This window comes from Eubalaena glacialis, chromosome 3, assembly GCF_028564815.1.
Source record: "Eubalaena glacialis isolate mEubGla1 chromosome 3, mEubGla1.1.hap2.+ XY, whole genome shotgun sequence".
Classification (NCBI taxonomy): domain Eukaryota; kingdom Metazoa; phylum Chordata; class Mammalia; order Artiodactyla; family Balaenidae; genus Eubalaena; species Eubalaena glacialis.
The window spans coordinates 89,674,681-89,692,732 of record NC_083718.1 but is presented as its reverse complement, the minus strand read 5'-3'; the positions used below and the strand labels follow the sequence as shown (position 1 = coordinate 89,692,732).

The 18,052-nt window shown below is 42.0% G+C and overlaps 1 protein-coding gene across 1 annotated transcript in view; it reads right to left on the bottom strand.

The window, feature by feature from the left end:
- TBX15 (T-box transcription factor 15) overlaps positions 1 to 18,052 on the bottom strand; it is a 104,588-nt gene that overhangs the window by 15,915 nt on the left and 70,621 nt on the right. Inside the window, exon 6 of the mRNA XM_061186104.1 lies at positions 12,706 to 12,770. Within this exon, the coding sequence (XP_061042087.1) occupies positions 12,706 to 12,770 (65 nt within the window). The remainder of the gene's footprint in view (positions 1 to 12,705; positions 12,771 to 18,052) is intronic.

Here is an 18,052-nt window from a genome sequence, read left to right as displayed (position 1 = left end):
AGGTAGGAGAAGGAGGGTGGAGAAGAGTAGGTGGCATAAGTCCTTTCATTGCAAAGTTGCTGGAAAGTAACACGGTGTCCCTTCCTGGAATAGACAAGCTTTCCCTCTTGAGATGAAACTTATGCTGCCTGTTCTTCTCCCTAGGTAATACATTTCCAGCATTCTCTTCATTCTGGCACAGCAAGAATAAAGTGAGAAGCTTTACTTAAGTGAGAACAAATAGCCCTTCCTTATAAATGACTATAAGGTCCCCTGAGGTTCTTCTGTGATGAGCTGCTGATACACTGATTGGCTCTTTGTGTTGGAAAATTTCCTCTCTGAACTGGCCTTACTTGCACAGTTAACTTTCTAAAGTCTTCCCTGGAATCTTGGAGGCTTTAAATACACCAATGTTGGCAAATTAAACTCTGTATTTTTAGAAGAGGTTGAGAGGAGAGGGTGTTGCATGGTGTTTATTAGCTGTTAATCTGTTAAAAGTAGGAATAGAAGACATCTCCACATAGTCACCCTACATTAATGCTGAATGCAGTACATGAAACTACTTGTGGAAAGAAAGAGTCCAGGCAATTAGGGAGCTCAGAATAATAAGGGGATAGGCAGATAAAGCCATGCTGAGCCTTGATGGATATAAAAAATAGATAGGCCAGGCTTATATCTTACTGTCCTGTTTTGGAATGTTGGGGGCTCACCAGAACATCTTAGGATTCCCTTTAATGTCACGGGAGGCTCACTGCAAATGGCAAGGTCTCTATTGTTCCACCTCCTATTCCATTCTTCCCAGCAACATGTACCAATGATAAGGACAAAATATTAGCTCAAGGACAAAGAACAGTCCCTTCTCATTTCATAATAAAGTGATAGAAGACTATGAGGTGGCTATAATACACTGATATACTGCCAATGTTATATTTATTAAAGGAATAAAAAATCAATGTTGATTTTATTTTCATAACAGGCAAAAAGACTACGGCAAAGGTATTAATAATTTTATTTAAGTAGTCAACTCTGTATAGGATAGCGACCATTTATCCATTTATCCGAATCTAATGATACCATCTTCGATGGAGAGTTATCCAGCCTCTGTTTGAGTATTTCCCAAGGAAAATATTTAGTTTTGGGACAGATCTGTTAGAAAGTTTTTTTGACCTTGTACTGAAGTATCTGAGGTAACTTTTACCCACTGGTTCCATTACCAATGGGTAAATGGTAAGAGTGCCAGACACTTTCCACATCCTCATCAGGAAGACCTTCCTTAACTGTTAAGAACATAATGTATGACACACCACATATGGACACACCCATGGTCCATCCAGTCTAGGTGTCTTCACAAGAAGGGTCTTTTTGGTGATGAAGTTGGGTGAGGGGTATGACTACCAAAATCTAATGGCTAAGTCTACACATTCCTAACCACACTTTACTAATCTGTTGTGGATCTCTCTCTCATAGATTCATCCTGGACCTTACTGAATCTATTTATATATTCAGGGTGGATCTCTTTTTTAAAAAATTAATCCTATTTGTTTACTATAGGCCACATCTTATTTGTCCTCAAACTCCATTAAGCTTCCTTGGATAGATCTAATTGTTCAGTAGTACTAATTCTATTTATCAGGATTTGGTGAAGTGCCACAGCAAGACAAGTATTAGCTAATTCACTCTCCACCAGGTTTTCCACCTCCCAGTACTTAGCACAATGCCTATTGCCTGACAAGACTTCAATTGATATGCATTAAATTAATAAGTAAAGGAATTATTTTTATTACCATTTTTATTTATTTAATATTTATTACTATTTTTATTACTGAGTCACAATTTCCTGAACTTTAACCAGCAATCATTTTTTCAAAGCCTAAAACTTAGGAAAACAACTTGATATCAAATCAAGAATCTGAAGACAGAGATAATCCTCTAGTACTGGTGACTTGGGAATTGTTTCTACATATAGCTGTTTGTGCCTTTCTTGACTCAGGTCCCAGAGAGGTTTCAGTTTTCCTTTGGTTTCTTCTTTTCTGGTCATGGAATTTCTGACCTTCAACAGAGTCTGAGTTCCCTAGCAGAGGCCAGTCATTTATACTCTCATCTTCTCTTATAAGAATCCTTGCCAACCACCCATTAACGTCTTCAGCCACTTGGATGTCTATTCAAAATTTATACTGAGCAACACGTTGTTTACTTATTCATCATCATTGTATCCCAGTTTTATAAAACTTTATCTCAAGGTTCTTAAAAGTGAATTCATTGTCTAACAGATAAAAAAAGTGGTGTTAGGTAACCACATGTCATTAACATGTTCCACATGGTGGGCCTCTCCGGGTCTGCTGAACACCAGAGACCTGATGTCATCTCTTAAGTTTCCAATCAAAGATGATCAAATTGGCAAGTGTCCCCCTCTTGCTTACTTTTCCCTGTTTGCTCCAGTGACAACAGAGACCATATCCAAACCCCCTTTGTTAAGTCATTTGGCTGTAACCACCTCCCTGATTTCCAGGCCTCTTCTCTTTAGACTTTTCAGTCTGCTCACTGGCCAAACCAACAGAATGTACTGAAGAGGAGGGAGAAAAGGAAGGAGAGGAAACAAGCCAAAGAGCTCTTTTGCAAATTGATGATGCCTCGAGATCAACTGATTTGGAAAAATAACCGAAGTGCAAAGAAATATTCTTCCAACCTCCTCATTCAAAAAAAAAAGCTGGGACCATCCCTTTGAAGTTCAGCAAATATATGATAATTATAACAATTACAACTACATTCATGAACCTGTTAGGTAACATACCAATGCATAGTTTCTGCTTTTTATTTCTCTTGAGATAGAAAATTATTTTTTATGTTTCTTTCATTTATTTTCTTTGTAATTCTGACATCTGACTCTCTTTGCTGGTGATACCATTAACAACAGGAACCTATGCTAGGGATTGATAAGATCACTGGTTATCTCTCAATAGAAGACAGTCAAGGACTAAGGGAAGTCTACTGAGATGGGGTCTTGAAGTCAAAACGGGGTTATCCAATCAGGAAAACAATTATGTGCTAGGTTCAAGAGATATAAAGGCAAAAAGGACACAGGGTCTTTACCCTTAAGGAGAATCCTGCTCAACAAAAAGATAACAACATGTAAGTGACTAATTTCTGAACTGTGTGATAGATGCTACACTGGAGATGTGTAGACAATGCCATGAGGCACTGAGCAAGATGTACTGAATACACCTGGAAAACTCAAGGGGGATTCCATAAAAGGCCAGTTATTTAAGGTTAATGTTACAGGGCACTCAGTAGCTTTCCACACAGACAAGAGGCAGAAAGATCTTTCTTAGTAGAGTTAATAGTATATGCAAAGACTTGGAGGTATGGAAGAGAAGCCATGTTCTAAGAACTGAAAATAGTTCAGGGTGACTGGAGCTCCGGGTGCAAGATGGGGGCTGGGGGGTAGGCAGGCAGACACCATGGGTATTTATTCCATGTGGGGGGCTTGGATTTTATCCCATGGGCGATACTATGCCCCTGAACTCCTTTTCTTTCTCCTCCTGTTCCAACATTTGAAAAGACACAAAACCAGAATATACTGTTCTTTCAAATCTAATCACCATGTGCCAACTTTCTAATCCTTTTCCTTAGACTGTCCTTGGTCTACTGAGTTTAGGTCAAACCTTCCACACATCCCTCTCCTTCACTGGATCTGGAATTGGCTCCTACCTTTAGATTCCTCAGGGTATTTATTGTCCAGAGATATTCTTAAAGACCTCCCAGTGGAGGTCTGCAAATTGGCAAAAGAGCCATCATTCAAAACTTGGCTTTAGATGTACAATAAATATATCTACCTGATGAACTGGATGTCATTGATGTGCTTTACAATGGTTTGGACGAACACGTGTCCAATGGACAGATGATTGATTGGAGTTGAGTTAAAATTGTTCCTTACCCAGTGATTCCCAACTTGGGAACCCTGTCCCCACTTGGAGTCTGAATAGGTAGCGATGGTGGTCCATAAGGAGTTTTTGCTGCCTCAAGAAGTACAATAAAAATCCTTGATAACACAAAGCAGGCTGCCTAAAACATTAAGTTTCTTTGCATTTGACTGGCATGGTCTCACTTTAACTTAGTAATACTAAATCACACAAGGGGCAGATTAGCATAGTGGTTAAGAGCACAAGGTCAGGAGCCAGACTGCCTGGGTTCCAATTGCAACCCTGCTGCTTACTAGTGCAACGTTGCCTAGTTATATAACCTTTTCACACCTAAAGTCTCCCTACCTGTAAAATGGAGATAATGATATTATTCCCTCCTAATTGTAACTTAATAAATGCATATTGATTAAAGACAAAATATTTCAAAACAAGAGAGAAAATACAGTGAAAGCGTGAGGACCATTGGTCTAACTCAAGTCAAAGAAATCCCGCCATCTGCTCAGATTGTGATCTGTAACACGAGAAAACACTTTTCCTTCACTGGGATTCAAAGCTTTGTCAGCCCTCTGGCTCTGGATTGAATGTGGAAGGACCTCTATTTTACCTAATTTCATTTCTCATTCTCTCCTCTAAGAACAAAAAACGTGTCCCTCAAGCCTCTTTAGGCCTCATTATCTTGCAGATATTTCAGATTCCAATATGTTAGCCATTAAACAGACGTCTATCTGTTAGATGACACCATCCCTGGGCAAGAGCCATAGATAATAAAACAACTGCCAACTTTCTCTGGCAAACCCACATGGCCAAGAGGACAATGGTGGAAAAGATTCATGACAGAGGAGGGAGAACAAATAACAAGGCAGAGAAAAATGTTAAATACTGGTTGAAAGACCGTAAGCCAGGGGACATGAAAAACAACTAATGCCTGGATGAATAGGAGGAGTCTGGCAGGATGCTGCTGCCAGAGTCCAGTATGGAGCCAGCTACCTTGAACTGCAGATGCGGCAATGCCTGCAGGGGAGTCCAGCACTGATTACTTCCATAGATCTGCTGAATGGCACCCATGCCAGGGATAACAAGAGTATACACAATCTACAGGGGCTAGTGAGACTGCCAGGAATGAGCAGGATGAGACTGGCTGGAAAAATACAGCCAACGGCTCTAGGGAGAACAAATGAAAATATAGAAATCGAAAGTGAGGGAGACACTTGGAAAGCTGTGCTGGTTGAAGGAAAGCGAGTGGTCAGCTCCTTGGCTCTAAGCTTGCCTTCAGGAGTGACAGGGAAACGGAGGTGGACAAGGCAAGGTTGTCTGCTGACTGGCAAGCTATGCCTATCAGAGGAGTGAGACCTCGTTCTCTGGATGTTGTCACTGGCTGGCTTTGCAAATTCTAAAAGCTAATACCTCACTGTACTCAGTTTTACCATCAGTAAATGGGAAACGCTGTACTGATACCAATCAACTCAGAGGTAAAAATAGAAAACTTGGACCACAGATACGAAATGAAATGATTCTTACTATTATTTGTATACTGATGATTTGATGCCTAGAAATAAATTTACAAGGTTGAACTATATGAAATTGCTAATATCTTACTATTTTTGACCTACAACTAAGGAAATTTTGTATGTTCAGCTTAATAGCTAGATAAGGGTGTAGACAAGATTTGAGATACTTAGTTATACTAGAGAAATCTACCAACAGACTTATACTACAGACCCACCCTGTACCTTGACTCCCAAAGCAAAGTTGTTTCTTTTGGATCTAAGCATGGATGATCTGGCCATGGGGCTAATCTTTTTTCCTCTTCCTTCCTGTTAACTTTCAGCACTCTAATTCCTCATCTCACAGTCCTCTTTCTGGCTGCATACTTGTCTTTGTTGGGTGTTGTGAGGAGGGGCTGGACCTTGACAGGAGTTCCCATCTGTGCCAAGGAGGTGGCTCTTCACTCTGTGAACATGGCCTTGGGACAGCAGCTGCTTCAGAGGGGGCGTCACAAACAAATCTTTACTGCCAAATACTTTCCCCACAACCAGTAGAGATTCCTTCCTTTGGGTTGTCTTAGCCTCGTTAAGCATCCTCTTCCAGCAAGTAAATACATCCATTCCCGTGATGCAGTGAATGGCTCCATTTTTAGATCACCGTCCCCCGACACATGTAAGGGACACTAGGCACCGGAAAGACTGTCACCAGCCACATTCCCAGAAAACAGCAGTGCTTGCTGGAAACACTCTGAGAATTAGCTCAGGCTCAGTGCCTCCTACACTTCAAGCTGCAGGCCCTATTGTTTTTTTAGTGAGGGGCAACCTATTAAAACTACTTTCCCATGTAAACCAGCCTCCCCATAATACAGGGCCTGCCACTGGCCCTTTCTGACAGTCCCTGCCTTGTGGAACTTGAGTGTCCTTGTTCAAGCCTCCAGGCGCGAACTCCACAGAGACAAAGACACCCTCCCAAAAAGCTGCAGCAACTCCCTGGACTACAGAAGGGCCACTCCAAGGGGGACCTGTCATGCAGCCATAGCAGTGGCTCCTGGAGCACCAGGCCAGTAAGGAGCATCTGGAGGAAACCATGTCACCTGGGACAATCCCCCTTGCAGTTGTTTTAGATACTACGGAAGCTGGAAGTACAGGTAAATCCCAAGGTCAAGACAGGATGAAGGTTGCTGACAGAGGAGAACCCAGGGTCACAGAGTCCACGGCACCTCTAAAACAAGTTCATAGAACCTTCACTCCAGTTGACAGGTCATAATTTTAATCCTCCCCTCTTTATGTATGTGTTTGCTTCGGAGGAAGTCGCTGGGAATTATATAAAAGTTCCCAAGCTTACTCGGGCTTTCTGTAAAATCTTGGCAGCCACTCCTCACAGGGACAAGGTTTTCACTTTAGATGTGGGCTGAGACGCACAGAGTCTTCTTTCCTTATGCTCATCTGTCTATCCCCTTTCAAGTGCAAGGTCTCTGCAGTGGCAATTCTCCCTCTAGCTGAGCACAGTGGGCTCCCCAGGCACGTGGACAGATAGACATCCCGAGGCTGCTTCTCAACCATGAGACTCAGTGCAAAGACTACTGCTTCTCTTCAGCCTCATGCCCTTTGTCTTCTCTTTGGAAAGAACTGAACCACTGGGGTGGCCACCACCAAAGATGTAATTTGACCTCTCATTTTGCTACTGAGTGACCTTTCTCAACCAAGCCTCACTCTGCTTGGGCTCATCCTCTGGGAGCCCTTCCTTCCTGAGGCTCATGCCTCTGGAACTTGCTGGGTGTCTTCCTTCTCCAGGGAAACAGGCAGCAGAGACATGCACCCACTGTGCAGAGCCAGCTCAGATGGCCTGAAGGGTGTGCATGTCTAATCTACAGTTAAGCTAAATCAGTGTCTTCCAGCAGCAGTCCATCTCAGATTTGAATCAAAATTGCCCTTAGGGGCTTCCCTGGTGGCGCAGTGGTTGAGAGTCTGCCTGCCAATGCAGGGGACACGAGTTCGGGCCCTGGTCTGGGAGGATCCTTCATGCCACGGAGCGGCTGAGCCCGTGAGCCACAACTGCTGAGCCTGCGCGTCTGGAGCTTGTGCCCCGCAATGGGAGAGGTCGCGACAGTGAGGAGCCCGCGCACCGCGATGAGGAGTGGCCCCCGCTTGCTGCAACTGGAGAGGGCCCTCACATAGAAGCGAAGACCCAACACAGCCAAAAATAAAAATAAAATAAATAAATAAATAAATAAAATCCAGCCATTCATATAAAAAAAAAAAAAATTGCCCTTAATCTTTCAAACAAAGACTATCTATAGATTCACTCTTTCTTCCTTTCTTAGTTAGTATCTAAAACTAGCTCCCCACTCTTGCTCTACCTGAGTCACCCTTGGTTGGGGTAAGGCTTTCTCACTCCCGAGGTCCTGGTTTTTAACTTCTCTGCCACTCGTCAACTCTGTTCAATGTTTTGTAACTAAATGAATGATTATTATTTTACTTTGTATACCTGGCACTACAGGAAAAGAAATCTAAGAACAGGAAACTGAAAAAGGTAGAGTTCTGTCTTCAAAGGGCTTCATTCTAGCAGGGGCCAGACAGAACCCAGGAACACAGACCACACGACAAAACTTACTGTCAGGCTGAGGGAATCTATTTTCCCCCAGGAACAAGAAGGTGTTACTGTCTCCTCCTTATAGGAGGAATCTCCCACAGGTAATGCTGGATAATGCACCATGGGGGCTAGGCCTGTTAAAGGTAAATATATATTGACCCTTTCACCCAAAACTATATTTGGGCCACATAATTTCTGAGAAGTCTAGAAGGAAGAACAATTTAGACATAAACAATTTCCTTCCCATTGCAGAGACAATGCCTGGAAACAAAATCTGTCAGTGTTTCCACTCCAAAAGAACCATATGTCTACTACTCTTCTCCATAACATGAACACACACACACACACACACACACACACACACACTTTGGTGGAGACTTCTAATCAGGGACATAATTACATGGGAATGAAAAGTAGCAGCTCCATAAGTAAAGGCTGAAGGGTGGTGACCTTCTCACACCGCAGCGTGTGAATGACACTTCTTAAAGAAGCAGGAGGAACTATGGTGGGCCCTGATGATGGTGATATCACAGAGCTGACACAGTGAACTCACTAGGACTCCTGTTGGGTTCCTGGATGGCCTAATGGATATCATCCCTTGTCCTCATTTGAACTCAGAATCAATTTCCAAGAAAGACCTAGGAGACTGATGTAGTAGAGACCAAAATACCAGTTTTATTACTGATAAAAAGTGCCTGGAGACTATAACATAGGTGTGAAGGCTGAAGGAGTGAGCTAAAACTCCCTGAAATAAGCTGACTTCCCAGAACTGCAGGCCTCCTCTGCTGGGCTTACCACACAGTGGGAAGAGCCCAGATGGTACACTTTCTGCAGACAAGCAGGTCCTAAAGAGTTCCAGACTCAGCAATCACATCAGTCACCTTGGTTCCCACTGAGGGGAAGGAGAAAGTGATGGGGCTAGAAGCCAGGAATACTTCTCATGGATATCTCTTTTCATTCAAATAAGAATGGGGACTAAGTGTCCTCGCCACAGCTGCCTCAAGTTCTTCTCGACACTCAGAGGGCACTGTTGTGACCCCAGCCAGCCTCTGATTGCACTGCAGTGAGAGGCTTGCAGGATGAAAGAGACTCATGAGAGGCATTTCAAGAGAGTGCAGTGGGCGGCTGTGTCCTCCCCAGCTTTCCTCTCACACTCCCTTCTGGAGCCTCGGGATCGCACTGGCATGGATTGAGATCGACAAACCTGAACGTGTTTTGGTTTGAGGTTTGGCAATTTCTGTAACTCCAAAGTATTCCACAAATGTTTTGTGTTCTACAAAACCAAAAAACATTGGCCAAGCACTTTCCCCCCTAATTTTTAAGCTCATGTGTTTTTCAAGGAAATGTAATCCGTATGTTTGGGGTACATTTCTATGCAACTCATCAAACCATACTCGTCTGTACGAGTCATTTGATGTCTAAAATGCATGGGGAAAATCACAGATTTATAAGAAGAACTGTGTTAGCACAAGCAGGGCCAGCGATGGGGCACTGGTGGGCACTGGTGGGAAGGTGATGAACCAACTGGATTCTGGTTTTGGCACAGGCCACCTCTTCCCAAAGATTTATAAATAATCCTCTATATCCTCATCCATCAATTTTCCCATCTGCAAAATGGCATTAATAATTCTTGCCCTCATCCTGCAGGCAGCTAGTGAGAGTTAAAGTGTGATTATCAGGTAATTTTGAGCTTTTTAAAGAGAAAATATAAGGGCTTCAATACTTGTCCCAACAAGTTGATTTTAGTCTAGCTTCCCAGAGCGCTGGAGGATGAAAATGGCTTCTACCTTCCCTAATTCATCCTTGTCCCTTCATGACACAGGTGACTTCAGTATCATCATATCACAGTTTCACCTGCTAGGGACGTTCAGTCTGACTTCCTGTCCTTGACTATGGAACCCTTTATTGGGATATAGGAAGTAAATGACAAAGTCATGGGGAAAAGTCTACACAGACAGAGAATATAGGTTGATTTATGTGGAAAAGAGAAGGTTCTGGCTACTTGAGTAGGATCTTTAAGTGGATGAAGGGGGTTTAGAGAAAGAGCTCTATTCTTGATATCTGTTGAAGATAAAATAAGTCAAGTTTAAACTGTTAGCATGATAAAGCACAAAGCGCACAGACTTTGACGTCAGATGGACTTGGGTTTTCATCCCTTCTTCAGTTTACTGTGTGACACTAGGAAAGTTGCTTAAACTCTCGGAGCCTGTTTCCTCATTTGAAAAATGCAGGTTGCTTTAAAGATTAGAAAGAATGTAAGTAAAAGGTCTGGAACACAGTAAGTGTTCAATCACAAATAACTTCTATAATTACTGATATTACTTAAAACAGCCTGCAGATTTAATAGGACATAATGAAGAATTTCCATGCAATCAGAAATAAATAAATAAGGCACTGACATGGGCTAATGAAGATCCATAGTTTTGCTTTCCTGGAGTCCTTACAAAGAAGAGCAGCCCACCAGGCAGGACAGACAAGTAACTGTCTGTCCTGAGCAGTAAGATATTCACCAGCCTTAAGGCAGACACAGGCCAGGGCCAAATGATGTGTCAAGGTCCTTTCTAACCCAGTGAGAGGACAGAAGAACCTTGGGACTTTAACTGAGCTGTCATCACAATTTCCTAACCAGAGACAAATGCTTCAAGACACAAGGTCTTAATCTCAAGATTAAAGCGTGGCTCCAATTCCCAGCGCAAGCTCTAATGCTGGTCAATACAGCCACTCTATTCCAATTTTCTGTTCTAAGTCATGCCTCTGAAAAACAAGGAATCCAATGGGATGACAAAGCAAAGAAAAAAGAGACAAAAAGAAAGCAGTCTTTGGAGTGCCAAGAATAAAATAAACAAATACTAAATGCCACTGGAGATGCAGAAGGAAAGAAAAAGAAAGTAGTTGGATAACTAAAGTCAGTAGGGTTGGTCTCTGGAGACAGATGGTGATGTCTAGAGCGGAAATTCTTAACTTTTGGTCATAGGCATTTTTGAAAATTTGAAGAAAGCTGTAGACCTCTCCCCAGAAAAATGCACATGGCTCATCCACACACACGTTTCCTTTCAATATCTGGGAACTCACAGAACTCCTGAAATGCATGCATGGACCCCAAGCTAAAGATCTTAAACACCCTAGAGGCTTCTTTATGAAAGGCCAGCTTCTATTTGAGCTCCTTATCACTAACAAGTTCCTCAATAAGCCCAGAAGGCAGAGCCCTGAAAAGGAGGCAACAGGAAATGGCTCACAGGCATGTTTTGTGACCTGGACATGGAATACAAACTAATTGGGAGGAAGAGGACTGTCTATCTGAAATGGAAGGAATAAGTATTGGCTTCTTCACTGGCTAAATTTTGAAAGCAAAGGCCTCTTATTTTAAACAAAGAGTCATTAACTGGAAAGCATTCGGCCTGGAGTCCATATGCCTGAGGCTATACAACTAACCAGTTGCTTGACCTAGAAAATATTACTCAATTTTGTCATCTTCAAACCAGAAGTTCAAGTGAATTTTACTTACTCAATAGATGTGACCTTAAAAAATTCTGAGGAAAATAAAATTTTAAAGAAATCTAAGTGTATTTTAAATATGATAGAAGTTTCATAAGAAGTGCTTTCATAAATCATTTTGTAAAGAAAATGATCACTACACACATCTGATTTTTAGCATAAACTAGGTTCTAATATAATGTGCTACACAGTTCACAAAGTGATTCTAAATATAATATTAGATAGTTTATCTGAAAACTCTTGAAGAGAAAATAGCAAAGATAAGTCCTGACAAACTGTGTCATTCAGATGTAAAAAAAAGGCCCCCAAATTAGGAAAATGTCTGAACATTAAAGTAAATAGTTATTGAAAGGTCTACACACTTACAGGACACACGTGTCATATTTGCTGTTTCAGTATAGTTTATATAAAATGAAATTTTCTGATTGAATAATCTTCGATGTATCTGCTTTCCCTGCCAATTTCAGCTCTCTCCTAACTCTCTGTGAATAACAGATTTCAATATTATATATGAAGAATGACACAGGAAGGATTTAGACAGAAGCAAAGTTAACCAGAAAAATACCACAGTCCCTAAGGCTATTTACAACAGGAGCAAATAGTCCTACAAACGTCACCAATTCCTAAGAGTTCCACAGTATAACAACCTAATCATAATGATGATGCTGGGTCATCAAGAAAGGTAGTGTTCTATAAACTCTCTTTACTAAAGCAGAAAACATCTAGTAGAGTTTGGAAATATTTCCTAGGAGAAAAATGGTCAATTTTTAAGCAAAGTTTTAGCTCTTATAGGGAATACTTTTCTGAAAAATTTTATTTGTCCACAATTCCTTTTTTCCTGATAATGAAAAATAAAGGAGATATTACTATAGGTGCTGTAGCCACCTATAGACACTTATCAGAAAAAGTTGCAATCTTTTAATGACAATAAATCACTGTCAAATTTGTTTTAAGTGACTAAATTACCAAGTACGATGCAGGGAGAAAAACACCATGAGGGATTCAATCTGATGATTTACAGTGTGTTAACAAAGAATTTGGATGATTCAACCTTTGGGGGGCAGCTTTTTGATTCTTGGATCAACTACTCATTTCTCTTTGCCTGCGGCAGCACAGTTGCCTAGCATGCAAATGTTCTCCAAAAAGCCAGAGCCAGAAGCCACCAATGGGGCTTGGAAAAAAGAATGTCATATAGAAAAGAAAGGTCAGTGAGTCTCTTGCCCAGTTTGCTCACCTGTTTCTTCCAGAATCTCTGAATCCTTTAGCAAAAGGGTTTCGGTCAATTTTTAATCTGGTGATCTGGAAACAAACAAAAAAAGCATGAATTGTATTTATATTAACTGACTTCCTTTTTGGTTGCTCCTAGAAAGTTAACAAAAATCACTCTGTTAACAACAGCTGTTGTTTTTATTTAGTTTCCTCTTAGTTTGAGATTTAGATTGAAGTTGATACAGGACTTGGTCCTGGCACACAGATGTCTGACCCATCTGACCCACATCTCCCTAAAAACCAAGGTTTTTCCAGTATGTGACTCTGTAAGCTCTCTTCTGCTCACCATCCTTGCTCCAAAATGGTGATAAGTCACTTGCCCAGACAAACAAAGGTATCAAGATGGAAAATTGGACAATGGTCAGATCCATAGTGCATGACACACAGGAGACAGTTGAAACATGCTTGTTGAATGAATGAGTAAATGAATGAGTGAGCAAGTGAGTGAAGAACGAATGAATGGGTTCAGTCAATCCAATCAGGTGCAATCAGGTCACCAGACAGCCTGCCTCAGCCTGAAAGAACCAAATAGTTGACTGCGTTTCCCATTTCACTTAAGTTGTGCCTTTCTTGCCGCTAGGGGTTGCTCATTTGATGACCTAAAATGGTCTTGTAAAAGACACAAAAAAGTAGCTGGACTTTTGTCAAGGTTGCATCCAAAGAAAAATCTACAAATGTGGGACGGGATGGGGCAGGACGCAGTGCAACTCACCCAGTCTCCAAGTCCCACAAGCCAATCAGAAGAAACAAAGAAGCAGCTTCATAAGGCTAAGCAAATCCAGTGCAAACAGTTGTGTGACCCGGGTTGGATGGGTCCTTAGTAGTCATCTGGTTCGACCTCCACTCAGTGCAAGAGTCCCTCTCTATTGCATCCTATCTTAGTCCCCTCCCACTCTGCAACCGTATATATTACCCTCTTGCCTCCAGACTAGAATGACCTGACCAACGAATTCCATCTGCGCTCTTGTGTTTCCGCCTTTAGCCTTTGTCATGGGAGGCATTTGGATACCTTCTGTCTGAACCAGATGTTAATGACTCCCTACATTCAAGCGATAGAGACTTAGAGGTGGGGGTTAAGGAGCTCAGGAAAGGAGGAATGTCATTCTCAATAGAAGGTAATTCTGGAAAGAAGGGGATCTCATTTTTAAGCCCATCTTCCCATTTCTGATCACTGTAGAACTTATCACTAGGACGGCTGAAGTTGTTTCTTGTGTTGCAAATCTTTCCAAGTCCCTCTTCTGTCTCACTTCATCAGAGTGGAATTTCCCAAAGCCACATTCTAAAGGTCTTTAAAACGCAATGTGAGATTCTGACAAACAGGCTCTGACTTGAAAGTACCAAAGTTATTTTTTTCCCCCTAAACGTCCTTTGCCTCTAGAGTGGCACACTAATAATGTAGCACTCATAATGAGGCAAAAGCAATTTTACATCTATTTTATAGACCAGAGCAGGCGCCTGAAGCTTTGGCTTTCTAAAGTTTAGCATCTGCCCTGTGAATATTGTATTGAGTTTAAAGATTGTCACTGCTTTTCTGTTGTTGACTTAAAATCAGTTCTTTCTTCCTCCATAATCCACAGCAATAAAACACACACCGTATTTTCTTTTCAAGTTGGGGTTATAATATTTTATTTTCTCCTTCAAGTTGGCTTATCCTGTCTGACTCATTTATGATAGGGGTTTCTGATATAAGATTGTGCTGCTATGTTTTGGGGGCACAGACCCCTGTAAATATAATGACCTTCTATTTCATGGTCCTGGGAGAAATGGTTGAAAACCAGTTCCCCACAGCTCCCTGTATCTCAGGCCAAGAAGTCTGCACGGAGATTTAATAGACAAATGACACCAAATGTTAGGAAACACAACACCTCTACACTTGTTTCAAAGCTTTTATTGTGGGATTTGGACCGCTTTATGAAGAGTGTGACTGTGCTACTCATTATTCATTTATTATCAAGTGCCTTTTGTGTGCAAAGCAATGTGACAGGTAGCACAGGTGACAGCGTGGCAGACAGTCAGTATACAGCTGTGTATCATCCCCCCCAAGAAGTTTATAATTGAGGAGAAAAAAGAAGACATACATATTAATAGTTACAGTGTAAAACAGAAAGTGATACGGTTTGAAATAAAGGCAAAGTGCCCCAAGAGCTTAGAGGAAGCAGTAATTGCTCCGACCTGAAGGGCTCTGGGGTTTCACCTTAGAGGAAGCACGTGAGCCAAGCAGGGAAGGATGCATAGGATTTTAATGAAAACCGCAAAAAGGGGAGAAAGGAACAAGGGAAGCATTTCAGAAGGAAGGTCCTATGTAAGCCATAGAATTGAAGTGGGAAGGAATGAAGCATTTTTGAGAAACACTGAAGAGTCCAATTTGACCAGGGCACAGGGTACAGGAAGAGAAGCAGTGAGAAAGAAAGCTGAGATGCTGGTCTGAGGCCACATCATGAAAAGCCTTTACTACCCTGCAGACATTTAGATACGCTATAGGTAGAAGAGAGCAATTCTAGCTATCCAAACCAAATTATGATCCCAGTTAATGCTTGTGCTGACAACTTAGGCTATATCTACAAACACCAAGGGTAACAATGACAGTATTTTGGAGGAATAAATCAATGTATTCACAACCTCAATAATCCTTAGTTTCTAATAGTCCCATGGTCTCCATATCAAGAAACTCCTGGTAGACTCAGTATAGAAAGGGATGCAAATGACAGCTTGCTGTCCTACAGGAGACAAGGATGTTGCATAAGGTGAATTCTCACCAGGTAGAAAAAGAAGTAAAAATCCTCCCCTTCCACTCCAGTGGAACATGAGAAGAGAGGAGAGAGACAGAAGAGAAGCAATCAGTTAGACTTACATGTGCCTTAGCTTTCTACTCAAACCAAAATCCAGGGGTGGGGGGGGGGAGACTCAGAGGAACACTGGCAGGGTCACCTCCATACACACATGGGGGTGGCTGCACCAGTATAAGTGCTGTAGGAAGAGGCCTGAGTTAGGATCCCCAAGCCTTCCATGGCCCTTCGGCAGTGGGTCAGGGACTCAGAGGTCCTCACATGCCATGACAGGGAAGGCAGGGTGACCCCGACAAAGAGGTGCTACAGTCCAGACAGGAGTCAAACAGAGGCCCTGGATGAGAACTGAGGTGAGGCTGAGTCATTCAGGGAGGCCCAGGAGGTCCAACTGAGGCAAGAACACAAAAGCACAAGGTCAGCAGTCTCCTGCCAGTAAAACGAATCAACACAAGGAACCCCAGGACCAGCCCAGACCTGACCCCACCCCTGCAGAGGCCAGTGAGCCCCAGAGAACAGCACAGGGGTCCGCAAGCAACCACAATGAGGTCTCATAAACCCCACTGCCTCCACCCCTGCCCATGCACCGTACATCTAGAGGCCATCTGGAGCAGGAGGGGAGGCTCGTTTGAATAGTTAATTTTCAACCCTGCCCTCAATTATATTTATTAACTAGACTCAAATATGGCGGTCAATCTCCACCTCGTCACCTTAGACCAGGTCAGTGTCGTATTCTGACTAAAGTACTCTAAATACTCTTCAAACTGATCTCCCTTCTTCCACTCTTGTCCCTGTCCAATCTCTTCTCTTCATTCAGCAACCAAAGCGATCTTGGTTAACACACCATAGTTGGACCATGTCATTCCTTCAGTGCCTACCACTATGCTCAGAATTCAATCCAAACTCCTTGCCTGGCCTTGCGGGGCCAGCATGCCCTTACCCCTGCCTATCTCTCCATCCCCACCCACCCTCCCCTGACTCTGGTCCACAGGCTCCCGGCAACCTGAGCTGCTCTCAGTGTTGGAACGTGCCAAGCTCTTTTCCTGCTCAGACGCCTCACGTGCACTCTGCCTCCAGACTGAAATGCTCTCTTCTGTACTCTTCATATAGCTGACTCCTCATCTTAAGTCTGAATCTAAATGTTATCTCCTGAGAGGGGTCTTCCTTGATCCATCCCTCCAAAATAGGATATTTCTGCCACTCTCTTTAACTACACCCTCTTTAATTCCATCTTTACTCTTAACCCAGTTGGAAATTATACATTTATTTTGTTGTTTACATATTTACTATGTGTCTCTCCCCCTAGACTACAACTAGGAACCCTGTCTATTTGATATACCCTTTTATGAAGCAGAACCGAATATGACATGCTATTCATGCTCAATGAATATTTGTTCAGTGAATGAATGGAGTGAGGGAGTAAATGAATGAATGAGGATGTGGGAAACAGAAATCACCAGTCCCAAAGCCATCACAAGCCTTAGAGAATACAGACCAAACAACTCCCCCAATCCCATTTGCTTTCACTGTAGGCATTACAGACAAAAGTCTTGAATGTCTTTCTAGTCAGAACAAGGTCTATTAGTAACTTCCATTGTAGCTAAAGCTATGCTACAGCAGTCATGCTCGAACTTGGTCTGATGATAATGAGGCAACATGGAAAATACAGAGGTTGTGGAAGCATTCTTCTTCCCTGATTTTCTTTCCATAACCTTATACTGATGTGTGTAGTCTGAGTTATTGAAGACTATGGCACATAAGGGGGTGATTACTGGCTTGCCACCATTCATTTTAATCATTTTCCCTCACTATTTTGCCTAGTAACATAGAGGCAGTTAATAAATGAGGTATACCTCACCATGCACAGTGCAGACATAAATAGCACAACCTACAAAGAAAATGAAACCTGAATATCCTCAGTATAATTTTACAGGACCAAGGCTCAAAGGGACTTCCCTTATTAACACTCTCTTATTCTTATTTTTTTTTTTTTACCATATTGCTTGAAAAGCGTTCCATCAGGATAAAAAAAAACTTTAAGCCAACATAAAAAAAAAAATTCTGCACTAATTTGATTGGAAAGTTAGAGCAAAACTGGCTCAATAGTTCAGGATATAATGAGTGGCTCAGAAATCCTATTGAATTTGCTTATACAACCCTGGCTGTGGTTTCAGACTTCCTATCTAGTTCATGTAGCCAATTCTCATCAAGAAATAAGACTGTATTACCTGAGGAGAACAGGGCTGTGTCATTTTGAAATCTAGTTTCCTGTTTGGAAAAAAAAAAAAAAATCAAGGTTCAGCAGTCTTTTTCCCTTAGAGAGGACAAAGACTCTGCAATGGAAATTTCCTGCTAATTCCATGAGGACATATTGGCATCAGCTTCTTCCAAGAAAAAGCATTAAGTGTAGAATCACCTTTATTCCAACTTCTACCACCTTTTTCTCCATGATGAGAGCTTGGGCATGGTGTACCTTCCTCTCTGCGATAAGCCTGCCAAGTTGGCACTACAAGAGCAAATAATAGTAAT